We start from the raw sequence: 18,670 nt of genomic DNA, 5'->3' as shown, positions 1-18,670 counted from the left end.
CAACAACAAAATTTTTTAAGTTATAAAATTTCCATTATTATTAATATTTTTTATGGTCTTATGAGATAAAAATTTTAATATCTTTAATTAATTTTCAATATTACAACCAAACAACGGAAAATAAATCATTTAAAAAATATTTTTCAAGAAAAATGTTATCCATGAAAATGATTTTCGGCAAATTATTTTATGAAAACAATCGTAGCGTGTATAGATAATGTAAAGCAATTAAAGTAATTTTCTTCCCCTAGTATGAAGTTGACATTAGAAATGCATGAATAAGAGACGAAGCTTTATGTTCGAGATAAAACAAGATCAGTCAAACGAGCTGATAATATTTTGACGACAGAAAAGCAACAATAAATAGAAATTAAAATAGATATAATTTATTTGGAATGACACCTAAAACTAATGTTTTCTTTTAATTTTTAATTTTTAATTTTTAATTTTTTTGGCAATCACTGGATTATTTTAAGCTTGCAAGCTAATTAATTCAAAAGATGTAATAATTTATAATCAAATCACAAATCACAATAACTCATGCGGGGTAAAAGAACAAATGAATTAAAATAAATAAATAAAATCGCAATCAAGAAATGAATTCAAAATATTTCTACTCCAATAAATATTCTTGAACTGAACAAAAAAATAAATAAATAAATAAAACTCTCCATTGTTTAGTTGTTCTCAGCTTGTAATAATAATGTGTAGCTCCCTCCACTAAAATCAAATTGGCACAGCAGCCCCCTTTGTTTCCTTATACATATGAGACTGGACCTGCACACATTGACTAAAACAATTAAAGCAATGCCCTCTTCACGATCATATAATCAGACACATCTCTGCAGAGTTGCCGAGGTATTGCCAGCAAATATTTCTATAGTCATTCAAATTTAACAGTTTTACTTGTTTTTCTGTTATAAGCTGTTGAAAAATGTGGAAACAGGAAAAGGGAAATAAATACCTTTTCTGCTTCCTTCTTTAGGGTTTCGAGGGCAAAATTTCTCTCTCGGTTCCTTGACCGTCTAAAGTAGATGACAGACACCCACATTTATAAATTCTGTTGAAGAGTTTGATGTACAATTGAATTCTTGAAGTTACAACTTGCGCCAGTTTTGGTATGGTTGCTTTCCCCATTGCTTCAGCAAATGCATGCAACCAGCTGCTATGAAAAGCCCAATAGCGGCAAATGCCATCATAGTTGAATTCTCAATTTTTTTATAGTAGCCTCTCTGGAATTTAGAAAAGATTGAAAATAAGTCCGTCATAGCTATACGTTCATATTAACACAAAAAATTAACTAAACCAAGAACAAGAATCAGTAAAATTGAGCACACATATGTACATATGGCCACAGGTAAAACTCATCCCAATACCAACATGAAAAGTAATGGAAAAGGAAAGAAAGATGAAACCTGGGCATGAAATTGAAACTTCATTCAAGGTATTTGAGTAACATTTCTTCCATTGGCATACCAAAGATGGCCCATGTTGAGCCAACCTTATTATAATGAATGGAAGAAATGCTCAGTCCTGATTACTCAAAAAATCTGGGTTACAGAAATCTTACTTGCATCAGCAAAAACAGAATAGCTACATTTGCGGGAGCAAGAGACAGGCTTATCATTCCTCCGCGCAACTTATTTGGCACATGCCTATGCACAAACAGTAGAAATCAATTTAAATTCCAGTGTATAAGACGAGTCACCACCAGTTACAAAAAGATAACTGAGAAAGCACCACTTTAGCATACATGGTCCTCAATCTTGCAAGTGAAGGCATAATCAGGCCCACTCCAGCATGGAATAAGCAAAACAGTGACACTAAAGTTCCAATTTCCTGCATTTCATGAATAAACAACAGGAACGTATGAACAGCTAGCATAAGAATCAAAATGGATATAAAAAGTAATCTACCACAGGTACAACAAATGGATACCTGGTAATCATAAGCCACAATTGACAAGGCAATCCCTAGTACAATAAATGCATATACTAGGCAATCCTCAGTTCGAAGTGATAATGGCCCACTCAACAGCCATGGAAATACTGTGCTTCCCAGCATTCTTGCACCCAGTAGGCATGGATATATCAACCCTAGATATACTTCTCGCCCATCAGCCTAAACTCACATGCAATTTAAATATTGCGGATCAGAAATTAGTTTCTTACAGAGTGATTTATGCATAATTTGCTACAATTGTTTTGCAAATTGTAAAAGTAAGAAAACAAAGGAAGAACTGGTTTGTTTGTTTGCATATAATTTCAAATTTAAATTAGGTTTCAATACAAATATGAATCCCCAACCACCTTCCCCAAAGGGGAAAAATAAAGAAAACAGAAAACTCTATCCAACATTTGTACTTGTCACATAGTTTCCATCAAACATTAGCCACCACCATTTATATCCATGAGCAAGGCATATTGCCCATTTGCAAAGTCTTGAAGCAAATGTACAGATTTATATATTGTTGGCTTTTAAGATGTAGGGTTTGCAACATTTAGCTCTAGGCTTAGTATATCTTAAATTATTATAGTAGATGCATATATCTGGATATTGCTATCAAGATTTCATCCAAATTTGCATGCCCTATAATCAAATGGGATGGGCATTGACAGGCCAGAAAAAGGTAGACAGAAAGCCAAATGATTAACAGGATAAAGGTAAATTGAGGATAATAAGGAGTAAATTGAGATACCAGAAGCTAACAGTAAAAGCATTTTTCTTTCGAACTGAATGGTAAAAGCATTTAATAACATAAGCATGTGATCTTACCACCAACATAGGTGCCCACAAAATCCAGAAGATATAAATAGAGAACTGAAGGCAAGCGTGAGCTAATCCCAGCAGCCACATTCGTTTATCTGGTAGATAGTAATACACCCCAATAATAAGAGCTAATGAGAACAAATGCTTATCAAATTCTTACTACATATATATGAGAATAAAACAAATGCATATTAAAGTAAACTTCCTTTTTTGCCTCTACCATTAACAATATCCATATGTGAACATTTTCTTGGACCATGTGACCATAATATGTCCATCAGTCCATGAAAAAATTTGTACAAACAGAAAATTGATTAAGGTAGTTCCAACAATGTAAATTTGCTGAGCATATTGTGCATGACAATGATTTTCTTTCGAGAGGCTTTCCCACACCAATAGAAGTGTCAAAAAACATAAGTTGAAAGTTGTTAATGCATAATAAGTTATGATCCAACTACAGTAACATCCTCCATTAATCAATTATTTAAACTGCAGATAAAGTATCCATCTTGCTTTCATGATCTGATGATCAACATATAAAAGCCAGAACTCAGCTACAGACTACCAAAGAAGCTCAGGCTTTAGAAGTTTTCTTCAGATCTTTTTAATGCAAAGAAGCAATGAAAAGGAATAATCTAACTAAGCAGTATGAAAAGACTGTACAAAAATGGCTATTGTTATAAAAGCCCATGTATAACTTGGGCTAGTTTGAATCATGACAGGGTGAAGTATATAGAACCAAAATTACAAGGCACAATATCAATAATACCTTAAAACAAATTGCATAATCCTTGTATAGTGTGGTAATATTATTGCAGTTATTTATTTTTGAATACAGACAATCAATTGTCTAAATTCTAAAAAATTGCAATGCCTCAATTTGGTATGATACAATCATACAAGCGCTATCCAGGCTTACTAAGGAACCTTTGGATTTAAATGTTAAAACACAATTAATTTGTTCATTTCAAATTAACGCTTAGAAATTTTCAGTTAAAAATATGAAATCTCACCACTAAAGATATTTGCATAAGATACAGTATAATCTTGAATTACTGTACTTTGTGTGGTTTCTTTCCATCCTTTGCCGACACAGATGATACCTACTATTGCCAAAAAGATGGTTGCAGTGGAACAAGACACAATGCCTTTTTCTGGATTAGTACCTAACAGCCAATTTGCCAGTGCCTGGCTTCCAATTAATGATGCCGACTCAAAGAAAGTCATTAACCAAAATGTATCACTCAAAGTATCTTGTCCGTGTCCTCGCTGCAATGTGGACAAATAAGAATTTAGCCATTATTTATTATCGGTAGCTTTTTTAAACATGCCTAGGAGGCTAAAACATAACACAAGATTGTTCTACTAATTTATATGTTGAAAGGACAAATAAAGGGAAATCAATTGAAGACATAAAAACAAATGGTATACTTGGATCATTAGAATGATGAAGATGATAAAAGTTTGTGAAGAGAAAGGCAAAATTTTTGTTAAAACAAACCTTTTCATTTTCGACAACCACCCATGCCTCAAAGCTGAAAGAAAATATTGAGTTGGCAAGAGACAAGCATATACTTGCTAACCAGATGCTAGGATGTGACATAATCCTCTTCCATATGCCAACAAAGAAGTGTAGGGTGCAAAAGATCAGACAAGCATTCTTGTGACCGCTGCGAGGAAGCATGCCGCGATAAGATTAGTTAGAATTTATCATACTCTAACCCATTACCTAGATTCAAGATGAATCAATATTTTCCAAAAAGAAGTCGAAGTTTGCCTTCTCCAAAATGCCAAAGCGAGGGAAAGCCTAGGCGCAATGCTAAGGTTGCTTCATTACAACATAGAGATTGTGGGATCAAGTACATGAATTGGATGTAGTAAAAGAGACATAACAATAATTCGAAAATTAATCTGTAAGCATGACGAAAAGTAACACCAGAATTATCCTTCTCCAATTCTCAACTAAATATCCTTCGAAGCAATAACCTTCGCTGCAAAAACTTTACTTATCTCTACTTTCTCATCACTCAAAATCAAAACTTTCTGCTTCCACTATTAGGTATTGAGTAAAAATTACGCAATTAAACTAAAAAGTAGCAGAAAAAGCTCAAAGTTAATGTTGCTTACATTAAATCAGAAAGCATCCCTAAGAAAGTACCAACAAGAAGAGCAGCTCCAAATCCAACACAGAGAGATATAACAGTTTGCTCCTTACTCACCCCATAAAAAGCCAATTCAAACTCTCCAAACACCAACCATAGCCCTTCAATTACTGCACAGAACAATAATTAAATTTTTTTTTTTTAACTACCAATCAAAGATAACTATGAGTATGTACAACTGACTGACCTGAAGCGAGAGAGAAGAGAAAAAGAAACTTTCTCTGGAAACGAAGAAAATTCGAAGAAGAAAAAGAAGAGAAGGCGTGATCGAGAGGAGAGGGAGATAGAGATTTATTGGTGTTATTGTTCGATTTAGAGGCATTTTGAAACAGAGCGATGGAGAAGAAACAACAAATGAAAATGAAGATGTAAAGTGAAGGATTTGGTTCCCAGACATAGCTTTCGATTACTACCCCCATATCGAATGATCTACTGAAACAAGTTCTGTTATTGTTGAGATCTGGAAATTAACTTTTAATGATTTTGATCTTTAGATTTGGTAAAGACACGAATTTCGAGCTGTTTGCACGTTGAAGAGGCTTTAACAGTTATCTCTAGGGTGAGCATTTCGTTAATCCGAACCGATCCAAACACAATAACTCAATCGAATATGAACAAATTTCATAAATCCATTGTTTAACCCAAATTATATTTAATATAAAATCGAAAATAATCGAATACAATAATATGTTGTTTTATTATAAAAAATTACAATTGTCCGAATAATCGAATTAGTATTTTCAGTTTAATCCAAACCAATTATGAGAAAATATTTAAATTCAAAAATTTTCAATACATGTGTTACTGTCTCTAAATTTGTAATTTGCACTCTTAAATTAATTATATACACATGCTTATAAATTTATTACACAATTGTATAAAATAAAAATCTAAATAATAAAATTAATTAATTAATCCCCAATAAGTCACAAGTATCCAAACAAAAATTACAAAAGCAGTCATATTTAAATCCAACCATACAAATAACAATTAATATAATTAGAAGTATTTACTAAATTTTCAGTTACAAAATTACAGTTAATAATAGATTAAGCATGCAGTTCTTTGTCAATGATCTCAAAAATTATACATATTATTGTCACTATCACAAAAACTATATAAATATAATTTGCACTCTTGGTTTTATTTTTTATGGGATAAAAACTCAACATTTTGACAAAAAAATTTTGAGATGAAGAAAAATATATCTTGAGTATTAATCTGGTTCATTTGGATAATCCAAATTTTTTTCAGACTAACCACACCATAACCAAAAAAATCAAATTAATATTTTATAATTTACTTATCCAAATCAAAACTAATTTATTAAGAGTTGAATCAAATCAAATTATTCGGTTCGGTTGAGTTTTTGGTGATATCCGCGAATTGCTCGCACTAGTTATTTTCCGTAACTGAAGCCAAGAAGAGATTGGTCCTGCCTTCCGTTTGATAAGACCACTCTACAAAACGGTGCGTTTCGCGTGTTAATATAGTATTTAGTTCCTCATCCCATATTTGACCGCATACATGAGCGAGGAAAAAATGGCAGACTATGTTTTTTCTTTTTATAATAAGCAGGAGGTTTAATACTTCTTTAGTATAAAGTGTAAAAATTTTTTAATATTTGTAAAGCGTAAATTTATCGGTCAATAAAATGCATTTTGCCGAAAGCACTTTGCAGGAATCGAATTTGTATTCACACTGAAATTGAAATGGTTTACTATTCAATTAAGTTTTGTTGGTTAAGTTTTTGATAATTTGTTACCTACCATTCACGAGCTTCTCATGAATTTTACTTTTTGTCAAAAGAAAAAAAATCTCAACATGAAACGAGAGAAAAAGTTCCAGAGGGCAGAAGCTGTCAACATCCAGGGCATAAGATGGTTGATTGTAATTAATCTATCACAAAAATAGGTTCAAAAGCTCAACAGGAAAAAAATACAATAAATTTAAGGGCATCAAATGGGATTTTCCCACCCTAAATAACCTTGCATCTTCAAGATACAATTACCCAAATTTTTTAACCAAAAACCCACACTGATGTGCTACCTAATATACAGCAATTAGGTAGCTTGAAGGCTATCCCACACCATATGCTATATAATTAATTATTAAAATATGTCTAATAATAATAATAATAATATATCATACTAGCAATTTCTAAGTTCGAATTCTGAAAAGAATTAGCATATATCCAAATATTTTCTTTCCCAAACAATGAGGAATCATAGAATTGAGGAATTGCACAGAACCTAAAACTGCTATGCATTTTTTTTTTTTTTTTTACTCAGTTACATTATTCTATATCCTCCCTTTAACTGGCTCGCAGTTCCAATCCTCAAAGATACCTTCTCCCTCCCCATTGGCAGTTGGAAGCTGCAAGGTTCCTGGATGGTTAGGCATGCAACTTTCTCACTTGATCCTGAGTGCAAAACAGAGCAAAATTAATAGCGTAGCTTCATTTTAAGCCAACTTATTCTAATACTAGCGTTTGAAGTAGCTTAATGTCTCTAATACATTAAGCCTCCATTTGAATAAGGAGATACAAACATAGACCACCCAAATCTAAAACTAGTTGTTCTAGCCTCCATTTGCAAAGAAACCAAGACTCAACACTTTCAGTTATTAGTTAAACCACCCGCCACCTCTCAAATCTTATCTAAAGCATCTTATTGCAGTAGCTAGGCTTTTTATCCTTCATTTTCACTGGAAACACATCTTTTTAACTACAAATTAATACAAATACTTACCTCAAAATTATCTTTCATCCATCCAGGAATACTTCTTGAAACAAGGTTGATATACTGCTCCATTGCCACCTCTGGACTCATGTTCCCAAGTTTTTGCCATGCATTCCTATAACAAACAATCTAATTACTTCCATTCATAAATTAATTCAAGAAACCACGAAAAAGGTAACCAAGCTACAGCCAAGAACTGAAGGTTAATGTGATTTTGAATTCCAACAAGTAACCACTGAGCTTTGGTTAACTGAATCTTAAATCCTAATAATCATGACCTTCAATTTATTTGTTCCAATAATTTCAACAACTCTGAGAAGTTCTCTGCTTCAATTGTCTCAAAAATCTAAAGACAGCAATCTAAGAGAAGGAGAAATAAAATTAAAAAAGGAAAAAAAAAAAAGTTAATACCACTTTGAGCGAGCAGAGAACTTGAATGGCCTGGGTTGAGGCACATGGCAAGGCCCTTCAATGGCAACCTGGTGAAGTCCATGCAATTTCAGCTTCAAATCACTGTTAATATTCAATAATATTTTATCAGCATTATTGATAGAACCAACAAATGCCACAGCAGCACCAAATAGCTTCTCTAACTCACTTCTTTCTATCCCTTCCCAATCATCCTCCTCCTCAATTTCAAGGTTAATCTCACTTTTACCAAAATCTATTTGTTCTTTTATCAAACCCATCTCAGTTTCAGTTTCGCTCTTAGTAATCGAATTCTCTTCGAATTTAGGCAAACCATTTTCTTCTCTACTACCTTCCTCTGTTAAATCAACATCAGTTTTTATATCTTCAGTTACATGAAAAAACGATTTGATACCTTCATTAGAGTATAATTCTTGTTGGGTAAACTTATTCTCCATCGATTCGCCTAATTTATCAACTCCTACAATTTTTGAAACAAACCCAAATTTCCTTTCCGTCTCAAAGTGATAACTTTTAGACTCCGGTTCGAACTTAAGGTAATGGGTAGTTGTTTTTTCAAAATAATGGTCATTATCATTGGCTGTTGCTGTAGAGAGGAGCTTAGCGAGAAGAAAAGAGCAAAAAATAGAAAGAGCAACTGTCAAAAGGAATTCAAAGAAAAGCTCCATGGCCATTACACGATAAGGAGTACGATAAGAAAGTACGAATCTGAGATTTGATGAGGCGACAGAGAAAGAATAGAAAGGTGGAATTTAGAGAGAACAGAGCAAAGTATATTCTAAGAAATGTGTCGGTCCTGCTGTATAATTATTGGATTGGTTTTGAAAAGAAGGTATCTGAAAATGACTCTTTCGCTATTGGTAGACGAGTCGGAAGCGGTTGAAGCGTCATCAGTTCTGAGCTGTCAATTAGAGGTCAAGACTGCTATTACAGAGCTTCCCCTCCCTCCAACACTTTTCCCCCTCCTTCCTCACTGAGTTCTGATGCTAATTACTAACCAGTAAGCAATTTTTTATATCTCCTTAAAAAGAACATTTATGATTATTAATTTTACACGATTAAATTTATTCCAATAAAGTAAATACATATACCGATATTTTTATTCATAAAATTTATTTATATTAAATCAATTTGAATATGAATTTAGTTAAATTATTCTATTAAATATAAATTTTAAGCTAAATTATTTAACTTATCATTTTGGTCATCAAATATCTTCTATGAGTAGCTTTTTTTGGTAATCAAAGAAAAAAAAATTAGCAGCTTAAATAGGTTAGACAATATTTATGACCAAAACAAATAAATAAAAAGCAATTAATTAAAAGAACAATATAAGGATCTTAACTACCATATTGCTGGCTGTTGTTACTGGAAATTAGCTGGTACAGTTCTTGGTGTATAGTCCATTCGATGGGTAATTTCTTCCCAATTAAAGATCCATCTAAAGCATTTCTTGCGGTTAAAAACATAGTAGTAAAATCGGACATAAGTAAAAAACTATAAGTTTAAACACTAGATTTTATGAAATTCAATATTATATAAAATTTTAAAATAATTTTTATATTCAGTACGTGCAAAATATTACTTGAATATAAGATTTGAAAGTACTATCTTTTCATACAATTTTTTTTTTTAGTTAATAAAGAGCTATCTCGTATCTAAGAACGTTATTAAAACTAATATTTGAACGTATAATTCAATTTGAAATCTTAAGGATTAATATCTTATAATTGAAATTAAAATTTTAATACTTGAACTTAATTGTAATCATAATATTACAATTAAATTATAACAATAAATGAATGATTATTTGAAGTTAATTATTATGATAATGAATAACATTAATATCTAATATTAAAAATTAAAAAATTAGTGTTTTGATATCAATATTTAATAAAAAAGATAAATATTACTGAAGATTGATGTTTAAATTTAATTAGGATCCCTTTCAAAAAACAATTAATTAGGATCCTAATATTTAAAATTATTACTAAGAAATATTAAATCGCGAATATGAACAAATATAGATGACATGCATTCTTAAAAACCAGCACGTAGAGCGTATATGAAAAATATTATCCACTAAAATAATTCATAAATATATTTATATATATATAAATATATATAATTTTTCAGTTGTTTTGCTTCTTTGTTACCAATGAAGGAACGCGTGATTTTTCCAATCTATATATATATATATATATATATATTAAAAAATGTTTTAGCCAATGATTGTTTAACACGTTTCCGTCTAATAAATAATTCTCAGTTGAGGATTTGTTCACCATAGTTATTAGGAGTAATTTTGCCTCTTCTCTCTGAAAGTTCAGAATTAGGGTTTTTGTGCTCGATCGATCGGGGAGAGAAATATGGGAGGGGGCAATGGCCAAAAGGCTAAGATGGCTCGAGAGAAGCACCTAGAGAAGCAAAAAGCTGCCAACAAAGGTAATATTTTTCAAATTTGATTTCGATTCCTTGGACAATTACGCAAACTATAAAACAAAAAAATATTGGATCCTCTGAGTTTCCTTTTTGTTTCTTCTTTGATAAAATTTTTCTCTCGGAGGTGCAAAATTATTTACTTTGATTCTCTGTGTTTTAATTCATGTCCTCAGGAAGCCAATTAGAAACAAACAAGAAAGCCATGAATATCCAGGTAATCCTCCTCTCTATGTGCAGATTCAGATATTCAGATTTATAGATATGGGGATATAATACATAGCTTTATTTGCTGATTTTGAATGAAGTACATCAAAAGGTACAATTATTTGGCTTTTTTTTTTTTTATAAAAATTTTAAATAAATTTTGAAGGATAGTGCTATGTTTAAATTTTGAAGTTTGTGTGTTGGTGGTAGGAGCATTACTAGTTACTCGTGGGTAGTCATATATACTATGGCAAATAATTTTAGTATGTTAATGTGATGATTGAGGGAATGGAAAAGGCAGTTGACAAGTACTTTTCATTTATGGGTTATTAGCACTTGGCCATACTATTAATTTTAATTACCAAAAAAAAAGTCTTGAAACTTATTATTTTGATTGGCAAATAACCCATTTAACTACAAACTCAAATCTAAATTATTGAATTTCAAATTCTCCATCCAAATACGACCTAAAAGAATAATAGGGAATGAAATGCATTCTGAATAATTTGATAATTCCATAAGGAGTGTGATTTAAAATGAACTGTGAGACATATATTATATATATGTGAATTATCTAGTTGATGCTTTGAAATTTGAATGCAGTGCAAGGTTTGCATGCAGACTTTCATGTGCACAACATCAGAAGTGAAATGCAGGGAACATGCAGAAGCTAAGCATCCTAAATCTGATCCTTATGCTTGTTTCCCTCATCTCAAAAAGTGAGTGGAGTTTGACAAAATGCCATGTCAAGGCAGTAGATTAATATTTTGCTTTATACAATTAGTATGATGGATCCATTTGTGCTCTTGTAATTGTGGAAAGACAATGATTTGTCTTAGTGCCTCTTGTATTGGAACCTGGTAATCAGAAAATGGCAAAATTTGAGCATCGTGCTTGTAGATTTAGTTATTGTTTATGCTGACATATTGACATGAAAAGAACTATATGAACTTTACGTTTCTACATCAATGTTAAACTAGGGAGTCATTTTATGAAGCAACAGGTTTTGCTTGGGGGAAGAATTAACAGTTCAAAGACTGACTGGTACATGCCTGTTATGATTCTAGCACATGATGCTAGAGATGTTTTGCAAGTTCTTGGAGTTTTAATGGTACAATATGCATACTTGCATGTTTTTATATGGTTGGCTCATCGTTCAAATGCCATTACTGCAATTTGTAGAATTTCAGCTGAGGCACCCAATTGACTACTGGATCGAGGGCCAACATGAGCTTTCACCTTTCATAAGATTACTACTGTATTTGCCATCCGAATGGAAAAAATAACCGTTTTAAGTTGTAAGCACGCCTGTTATCGTACAATATTAAGCACCAGAGATTCTTTATTCTAAATACAATTTTATTATTTTTCCTTTCTTTATTTGTTTAACATTAACCGAATCTAGCATTGTAACATATGAGTAAGCAAGGGGTTAGTCCTGCAAGGCTTTGCATAAAGAATGTGAGACGCATGCCAATTTAATCAATGGGCTAGTAAATTCTCATACGGAATGCAAGATACCAATATATTCTCTCAAACAAACGATCAGATCATATGATTAAAAATCCATGCACAACTTTAGCTGCCTGCAGCAAACAAAGGCAGTCGTCATTGTTCCCCATAACACTAATAATCGCAAAGATGATAATACTGATACATGCCCCACAAGCATTGGCCTCTGGTCTGTTGACAGACCCATGTGAATGCTTACTGTGTCCGCATTCTACTACTTTCTGCAGCTCTCACCTGAGAAAAATATGGATGTGCCTGTACCACAAACAGCATAAAAAATATCAAGTTACTCAAGAATTAAAAAGGTATTGTTATTGGTCATGTTAGTGAAAAAGACTACTGCAGTTTACTGGAACATTTATGCCAGCAATTCAGTCTAGCTATATGTTTACTTAACACTTATACAAGGTCCAAAAACAAGAAGATTATATACATGCTAGCCCCTGCAAATTACCAATGCTAACATTGGTGCTATGGATTGAGATAGAAGCAGACGGTCTCAAATTACCCATGGGTTGTTAATGTTATGTCTCTGAGTGTGAGGTGAATGTAATTGTTCCCAACACCAGCATTCCTGGAGTGATTACATTATCTCTACCTATCATGGTGACCATTCAAGGTGGAAGCGAAAAGGCTACACTCATTGATCATTTTTTCCCAATCCACCACCACCCCATCACTTGTACAAAATACTAGGGCTGTTCAATCTAACGAAATCAGATTGCACAAGTTTTGTTGCTAGTGTTAATATTAACATATTTGTCAATATTTAACTGCTCAACTAAGACATTACATATAAAAGCTGTTCAATCAGGTCAAATGCAACCCGATCTAATAGCCCTACAAAATACAAGCAAATACACTCAGGTTATATGCCCATAAAGGCTTACCATTGCTTCTCTTGCAGTTAGCCTGTCTTGATGATCATACCGAAGGAGCTTATCAAGAAAATCAATAGCCTGCACATCAGAAAACAACAAAAAGAATAAAAACCATTTTAGGACCACTGGTGCCAGGATGAGAAAAGCTAAAAGCTAATTATTTAATGGGCATCAGATAAGAAACCTCTGGAGAAACTAGATGCTGATTGTCTGAATTAATGAATTTGGACCAGGGCTTCCTGCTGTGCCTGCAGCAGTTAAAAACAACAAATTCATTCATGTTAACTTTAGCAAGTCTTTTGCTGTGCATCTACAAAAGGGACCTGATATAATTTGAACTGCAGCACTCTTTAAGAAAATGCACAACACAGTGAAGAAGAAAATCATATTGAACAAACCTCCCAACAAGCGCATCAAGTTGAGGATCAAGCTCCAAGTGATATTTATTCAGATATGCATTCAACTCATCAGTTCCAAGTACCTGCCATCACCCTTAAAATCAGACAGTGGGTTCTACGGAACTAATTCATGTATTGTAGTTTTTATGCAGTAATGTTTCCCTACCACACCATTGCAGTACCTTTGCAATTTTGACAAGCTGATCATGGTTGTCATGACCATAAAAGAATGGTTCCTTCCTAAAGATCTGATATTGAGTACAAGGACAATCAGCAAATCATAAATAATAAATATAATTAGAAAGAAATCAGAAAGAAGAATATGTAGGCTATTGCATACCATTCCTGCAAACATGCAACCAAGGCTCCACATATCCAAAGAATAATCATAGTCTTGCAAATCAACCAGAAGCTCAGGACCCTTAAAGTATCTGAGAAACAAAGAAAGAAAACTAAGAATGAACTCTAAAGAAATATATTAACATAAAAAATATTGAAAGACATTCCACTAAGAAATATAATATACTTGTATAATATTGAAATTGCTATTCCATTCACTCAAAACCTCTATTTCTGGAATTTCAGAGCTTAAAATTGCAGAATGCTGAGAAACTGACTGATGTCTTTGAAAATCCATAGGGCTGAAATAAAAGCTAAACTTCAAAAGATGAAAACTACAGATAACTTTGAGCAATCTGCAACTTAGTTAAAACTGAAACAAACATCATCAGAATTTCTCCAATTTGGGTAACTTGACATTTTCACCCAAATGTATATTTGCAGACCAAACTCAGTTTCAAATTTGGCCATTCCCATGGACAAAACAACATATAGATCTACAAGACTTTGCTTTTCCAAAACTTTAATCATGGTCCACAATTTTTTACCAATTTCCATCCTTCGAAATAAAGTAAACCTCATTAGTGCACCTTTAGTAGATTTACTTAACGAACTTACGATTAACATTTGTTCTACAAGGTTTGTCTTCACAAGGCCAGGAATGGACCAGTCTTAATTTCCAAAACTGAAAGTAAACCACAAAACTGAAAAGGGAAAGCAGCAAAAGTGTTAAAGAATAATCTAGAATGTCTCCAAATCACTACCTTGATGCCACCCGAACATTATATTCCTTGCCAGGATGGTAAAATTCTGCAAGACCCCAATCTATCAAGCGAAGTTTTCGCAACTCATGATCAATCATAACATTGTGAGGTTTGACATCTCTATGCATTATGCCTTGTGAATGGCAGTAATCTAATGCCTGCATTCAAAGAAATCTCTATTAATTCACACTAATAAGATAAGAATGACCTTTGAAACTCATGATCTACAATGTCTTCTATAGTTGGGGTGAAGCCAAATGAAGGCCGTACTTTACCCACAAAGGAAATTCACAAAAATAAAATGTAAGGACATAATTATTTGACGAATGCTAACTAAAATAAATGGTTCAAGTAAATGATATGAATAGCTGATAAATGAGGCCAGATCAATGAGATTAGGCAAATATATGAGATACATATATCTGAAGCATATGTACTTATAGAGAGAAAAAGAAAATTTTCCTCCACAAAATACCTTGAGAAGCTCGTATATGTAGTAACGTATGTCATAATCAGTAAGCGTTGGGTACAAAACTTTGAAGTCTGTACTGTTCACAAATTCAAATATCAGGCTAGGAGTTTTTGAGTGCTGATCTCTAACAATGTCGAGAAGTTTGACTATATTTGGGCCACCGCAGAGATTCTGAAGTATTTTTATTTCCCTCTTGATCTGCAGAAAGATAAAAAAAAGTACCATTATCAACATATTTCTTCAAGGATGAGAAACAAAATAGCTTATGTAACAGTCAAAAAACATAAGATACTTATGGATGCATGGGGAGAAATTAAAAATTACCTTCTTTTTCTTAACCGGCTTGAGGATCTTGATTATGCATCGCTCATTACTGTTCACATTTATGCCTTCAAAAACCTCACTATACTTTCCTCTTCCAACTTTACGAACAACTTCATAATCATCTTGATCGCTGAAAAGAACTTTGAAAAGTTAAAAGAAAAAAAAAAAAAAAAAGAAGAGCTAGAAAAAGAGAGAGAAAAAATATTGCGAGCATTATAAAAAAGACTCATAATTATGATATCCACAATTTTACGCTAAAGAAAATGCTGCAATGAGAAGAGAAAATTAAAATTATAGCTAGAGATATCAAAACAGATGTGACTGAAACCGATTAATGTATGAATGGAACTGAATGCATAGAAAGGAGCTGTAAATCTAATCCTGCATTTTATGTTTAAAAAGTTGTCGTAGTCTTCTACTCTAAATGACCACATATTTTGTGTTCATTAACAATTGAATTCCTTTTTATCAATCAGTAAAATATAGGTTCACAGCATATCGAGCGATTAAATTTTAGCCACTCCTTAGAAATGACCAAATAAGATAAGTCCACATGAGATATAATATAAAAGTAAAATTTCTCTCTTCCCAAACAACACAATAGTAATGGCTCAGTCTATCAAGAGACCTTGGGTTTTATTTTTGTTGGGTGGGTAGGAAGGGGAAGAGGTATCCCAGTTGTATTGCTCATTTAATATTCTTATGTACCAAAAACTATATTCTTTCAACTTGATAATCAAATTAATAAAAAATTTTCAGAAACATTCCCCAAAAGTTTCCTTCACTCATTAGTTGGGCACAGGCCACAGCAGCATTTTAAAATCCAGCCAAAAGAAGTTATAAACACTCTCTTTGCTAGATGAACTTTGACATTTGGGGAGTAAGATGAAAAAGAAAGAATGAGGGGGAGGGGATCCTAGATTTTCTTTTATCTAAATGAATTTCGCCTTTTGGAAAGGCTTAGTCATCATTAGAGGAAAAAAAAAAAACCTCTTTATTAAATTGCTCGCATTATTTGCTCCAAGTTACGTATTTCAACTTTATAGGAACAAAAAGATGAGACATCAAACACGACGAGAAGAACTGAACAATTGGGACAGTAGAGCATTGGTCCCGAATATGACAGGAGTATCTGAAACAAAGAAATGGCTACTAAGATATTTTCCAGTTAGCATACAAAAAGTCCGTCAACTTTGGATGCCAATTTACCCTGTGTATCAAATCCTAATTGTGTAGATATATCCCTCAAAATCTCGCACTCACAAATTCTAATAAACATCTTTCTAAAGCCTAACTCAAAGCAACATTTCTGCCACCGCACTGGCAGAAAGCAACAAACTCCGTCTTCTCTGAAATCAAAGAGACGAGTTAAAAGGGAAACGATCCACCAATAGTACTCTTTACAATCTACTATTCCGCTTGAACTGAACAGCATTAAGTAAAAAACAAAAGAAGAAGAGACGTAAAAGAAACGAATCAAAATCAAATCAATCACTTCAACTCAGATTGAATAAACCCTAGAAGTCTCCAATACCAAAAACTTTTCCCCATATTTTCAAACATTACATAAGCCAAATAGTTCGCAATCACATCGGCAAAAATAAAAAGCAAACAGATAAATAAACAAATAACTATATTAGGATTGAAATTAACAAAAAGAGCAACAATTACCCCCATTGAACAGTAAGAGACTCGTAATCCCAGTACTCCTTGGGACGCAGGACGTTAACATCGGCATAAACTCGCGCTTTCGACATGGATCGGCAATTCAAATCGGAGATCTCAACGGTAGGATCACTCCTAACAATGATCTTATCGTTGATTCCGTTATCGTCGAGGATGGTAGTGGGAGGGTGGTTGGTTATTAGATTAGGAGGGTTAGGGGTGGCGAAGGTGCGCAGGTTAGGCTGGTGCGCAACTGGCGCACGCAAAGCAATAAGAGCGCACACTAGCAGTAGCCGATGAAGAAGCAGTAGTGAGTTAAAGTTTTGGGGATCTTTTTTCATATGCCGCTAACGCGACGCAAGGCCGTGGCACGCTAAGGGAAAATTAAAATGAAAATGAAAAGGCTGCTGCTGTGCGTTTTGGGCCTGTTGTGTTGTTTGTTTCATGTTAATTCTTTTATTAGCAAATATCGGATATTTCGGAGTGGAAGAGGGGAGGTATTAAAGTGCTGTTGTTGATAGTTTATAGTGATGAAGCTTTGATACGTGGCAAGCGGTAACCCGTAAGTGGCTTGGAGGAAGAAACGGGGAGATTTTTCGGTTCTCATTTTACTCCCTCTGTTTGTTTATACAAAAACAACTAATTTTTCATCAGAATTAAAAAAATATATTTCAATCAACTCTTTTTGTCTTTTATTTCTTAATATATCTCTAATATATCATTTATTTCTTCTCTTATATTAAAATATATTTTAAACTATGTTTCAATCCTCAATGAAACTTTTAAATATTTTATTGGAATGTAGAGAATAAAAATAACTGCAAAACATAAAGTTTATGCTCTAAGTTGCAGAGGGAAATTCTTTTTTTAGTTCTTTATTTAGGAAAATTATGTGAAAATATGAAAATCTGTGCTCATTTAACCTTCTAACTGTTTTTGGTTGTTGAAAACATATTTTAAATATCGCGTAATTTTTCAAATATTCGAGCGAAGTCCATAGGGTTTATTTTCATTGTGGCCAACTTATAAATTTTATGAGCACTTTTTTTTTTCAATGAAAATTGATGGAAAAAACTAATTCTCCAAAATTTTTTCATATTAAATGTTCATCTATACTTTTATCTACTACTATCTTGAGAATCTTAATACTAAAAGCTTTACCAAAAATTAAAACAAGGGTAAGATAAACTTTTCATATTGGCATGGTTTTCAAAATTATCAAATTAGGTAAAATTTTCTACATAAAAAGAACACCTAAAGTAGAAACTTTTCCTATATAAAAACAACATAAAGAGTAATAATTAAGACATATTTTTTTGAGCTTTCATTTTAATTAAGATATATGGGCACCAGTGAAATATTTATAGCTAGAGCAGTACTAATTTTATTTTGGAGTCCTAACTAGGGACGAAAGTGAAGTGGAACTAGGAAAGAAGATGAAATTCGAACTCGAGACAAAAGTGAAGCACTAGGGAAGTGTAACGTCCCATTTTTCTATTGAATCGAGTCGTTGCTTAGAGTCGAGTCGGGCTGATCCAAAACCCGGTTCGAGCCATTAGAGTCTAGAG

General features: G+C 32.9%; 4 protein-coding genes across 4 annotated transcripts; 1 reads left to right on the top strand and 3 right to left on the bottom strand.

The window, feature by feature from the left end:
• Window positions 1-541: 541 nt before the first annotated feature.
• Window positions 542-5,529, bottom strand: LOC105639817 (Major facilitator superfamily protein). Its single transcript, XM_012223976.4, has 10 exons — window positions 5,119-5,529; window positions 4,897-5,041; window positions 4,271-4,439; window positions 3,783-4,038; window positions 2,776-2,864; window positions 1,939-2,121; window positions 1,754-1,839; window positions 1,571-1,655; window positions 965-1,232; window positions 542-777 (listed from the first exon to the last, which is right to left on the bottom strand). Exons 1-9 carry the CDS (start codon window positions 5,348-5,350, stop codon window positions 1,098-1,100), a joined length of 1,380 nt encoding a protein of 459 aa, XP_012079366.1. The 5' UTR covers window positions 5,351-5,529; the 3' UTR covers window positions 542-777; window positions 965-1,097.
• Window positions 5,530-7,088: 1,559 nt separating this feature from the next.
• Window positions 7,089-9,070, bottom strand: LOC105639818 (acyl-CoA-binding domain-containing protein 3). Its single transcript, XM_012223978.3, has 3 exons — window positions 8,084-9,070; window positions 7,682-7,787; window positions 7,089-7,353 (listed from the first exon to the last, which is right to left on the bottom strand). Exons 1-3 carry the CDS (start codon window positions 8,773-8,775, stop codon window positions 7,327-7,329), a joined length of 825 nt encoding a protein of 274 aa, XP_012079368.1. The 5' UTR covers window positions 8,776-9,070; the 3' UTR covers window positions 7,089-7,326.
• Window positions 9,071-10,376: 1,306 nt separating this feature from the next.
• On the top strand, window positions 10,377-11,635 carry LOC105639819 (uncharacterized protein At2g23090). The gene is made up of 3 exons (XM_012223979.4): window positions 10,377-10,546; window positions 10,717-10,757; window positions 11,351-11,635. Exons 1-3 carry the CDS (start codon window positions 10,471-10,473, stop codon window positions 11,468-11,470), a joined length of 237 nt encoding a protein of 78 aa, XP_012079369.1. The 5' UTR covers window positions 10,377-10,470; the 3' UTR covers window positions 11,471-11,635.
• A 589-nt stretch (window positions 11,636-12,224) lies between these two features.
• LOC105639820 (casein kinase II subunit alpha-2) lies at window positions 12,225-17,536 on the bottom strand. The gene is made up of 10 exons (XM_012223980.4): window positions 17,109-17,536; window positions 15,438-15,567; window positions 15,117-15,311; window positions 14,642-14,799; window positions 13,879-13,969; window positions 13,721-13,786; window positions 13,539-13,621; window positions 13,325-13,388; window positions 13,150-13,218; window positions 12,225-12,514 (listed from the first exon to the last, which is right to left on the bottom strand). Exons 1-10 carry the CDS (start codon window positions 17,441-17,443, stop codon window positions 12,455-12,457), a joined length of 1,251 nt encoding a protein of 416 aa, XP_012079370.1. The 5' UTR covers window positions 17,444-17,536; the 3' UTR covers window positions 12,225-12,454.
• Between the last annotated feature and the right edge of the window lie 1,134 nt (window positions 17,537-18,670).

Source organism: Jatropha curcas, chromosome 3, assembly GCF_041381405.1.
Source record: "Jatropha curcas cultivar XTBG-Jc1 chromosome 3, XTBG_Jcur_1.0, whole genome shotgun sequence".
NCBI lineage: Eukaryota > Viridiplantae > Streptophyta > Magnoliopsida > Malpighiales > Euphorbiaceae > Jatropha > Jatropha curcas.
The sequence above is the reverse complement of the archived record's forward strand: the minus strand, read 5'-3'. Positions and strand labels throughout refer to the sequence as shown.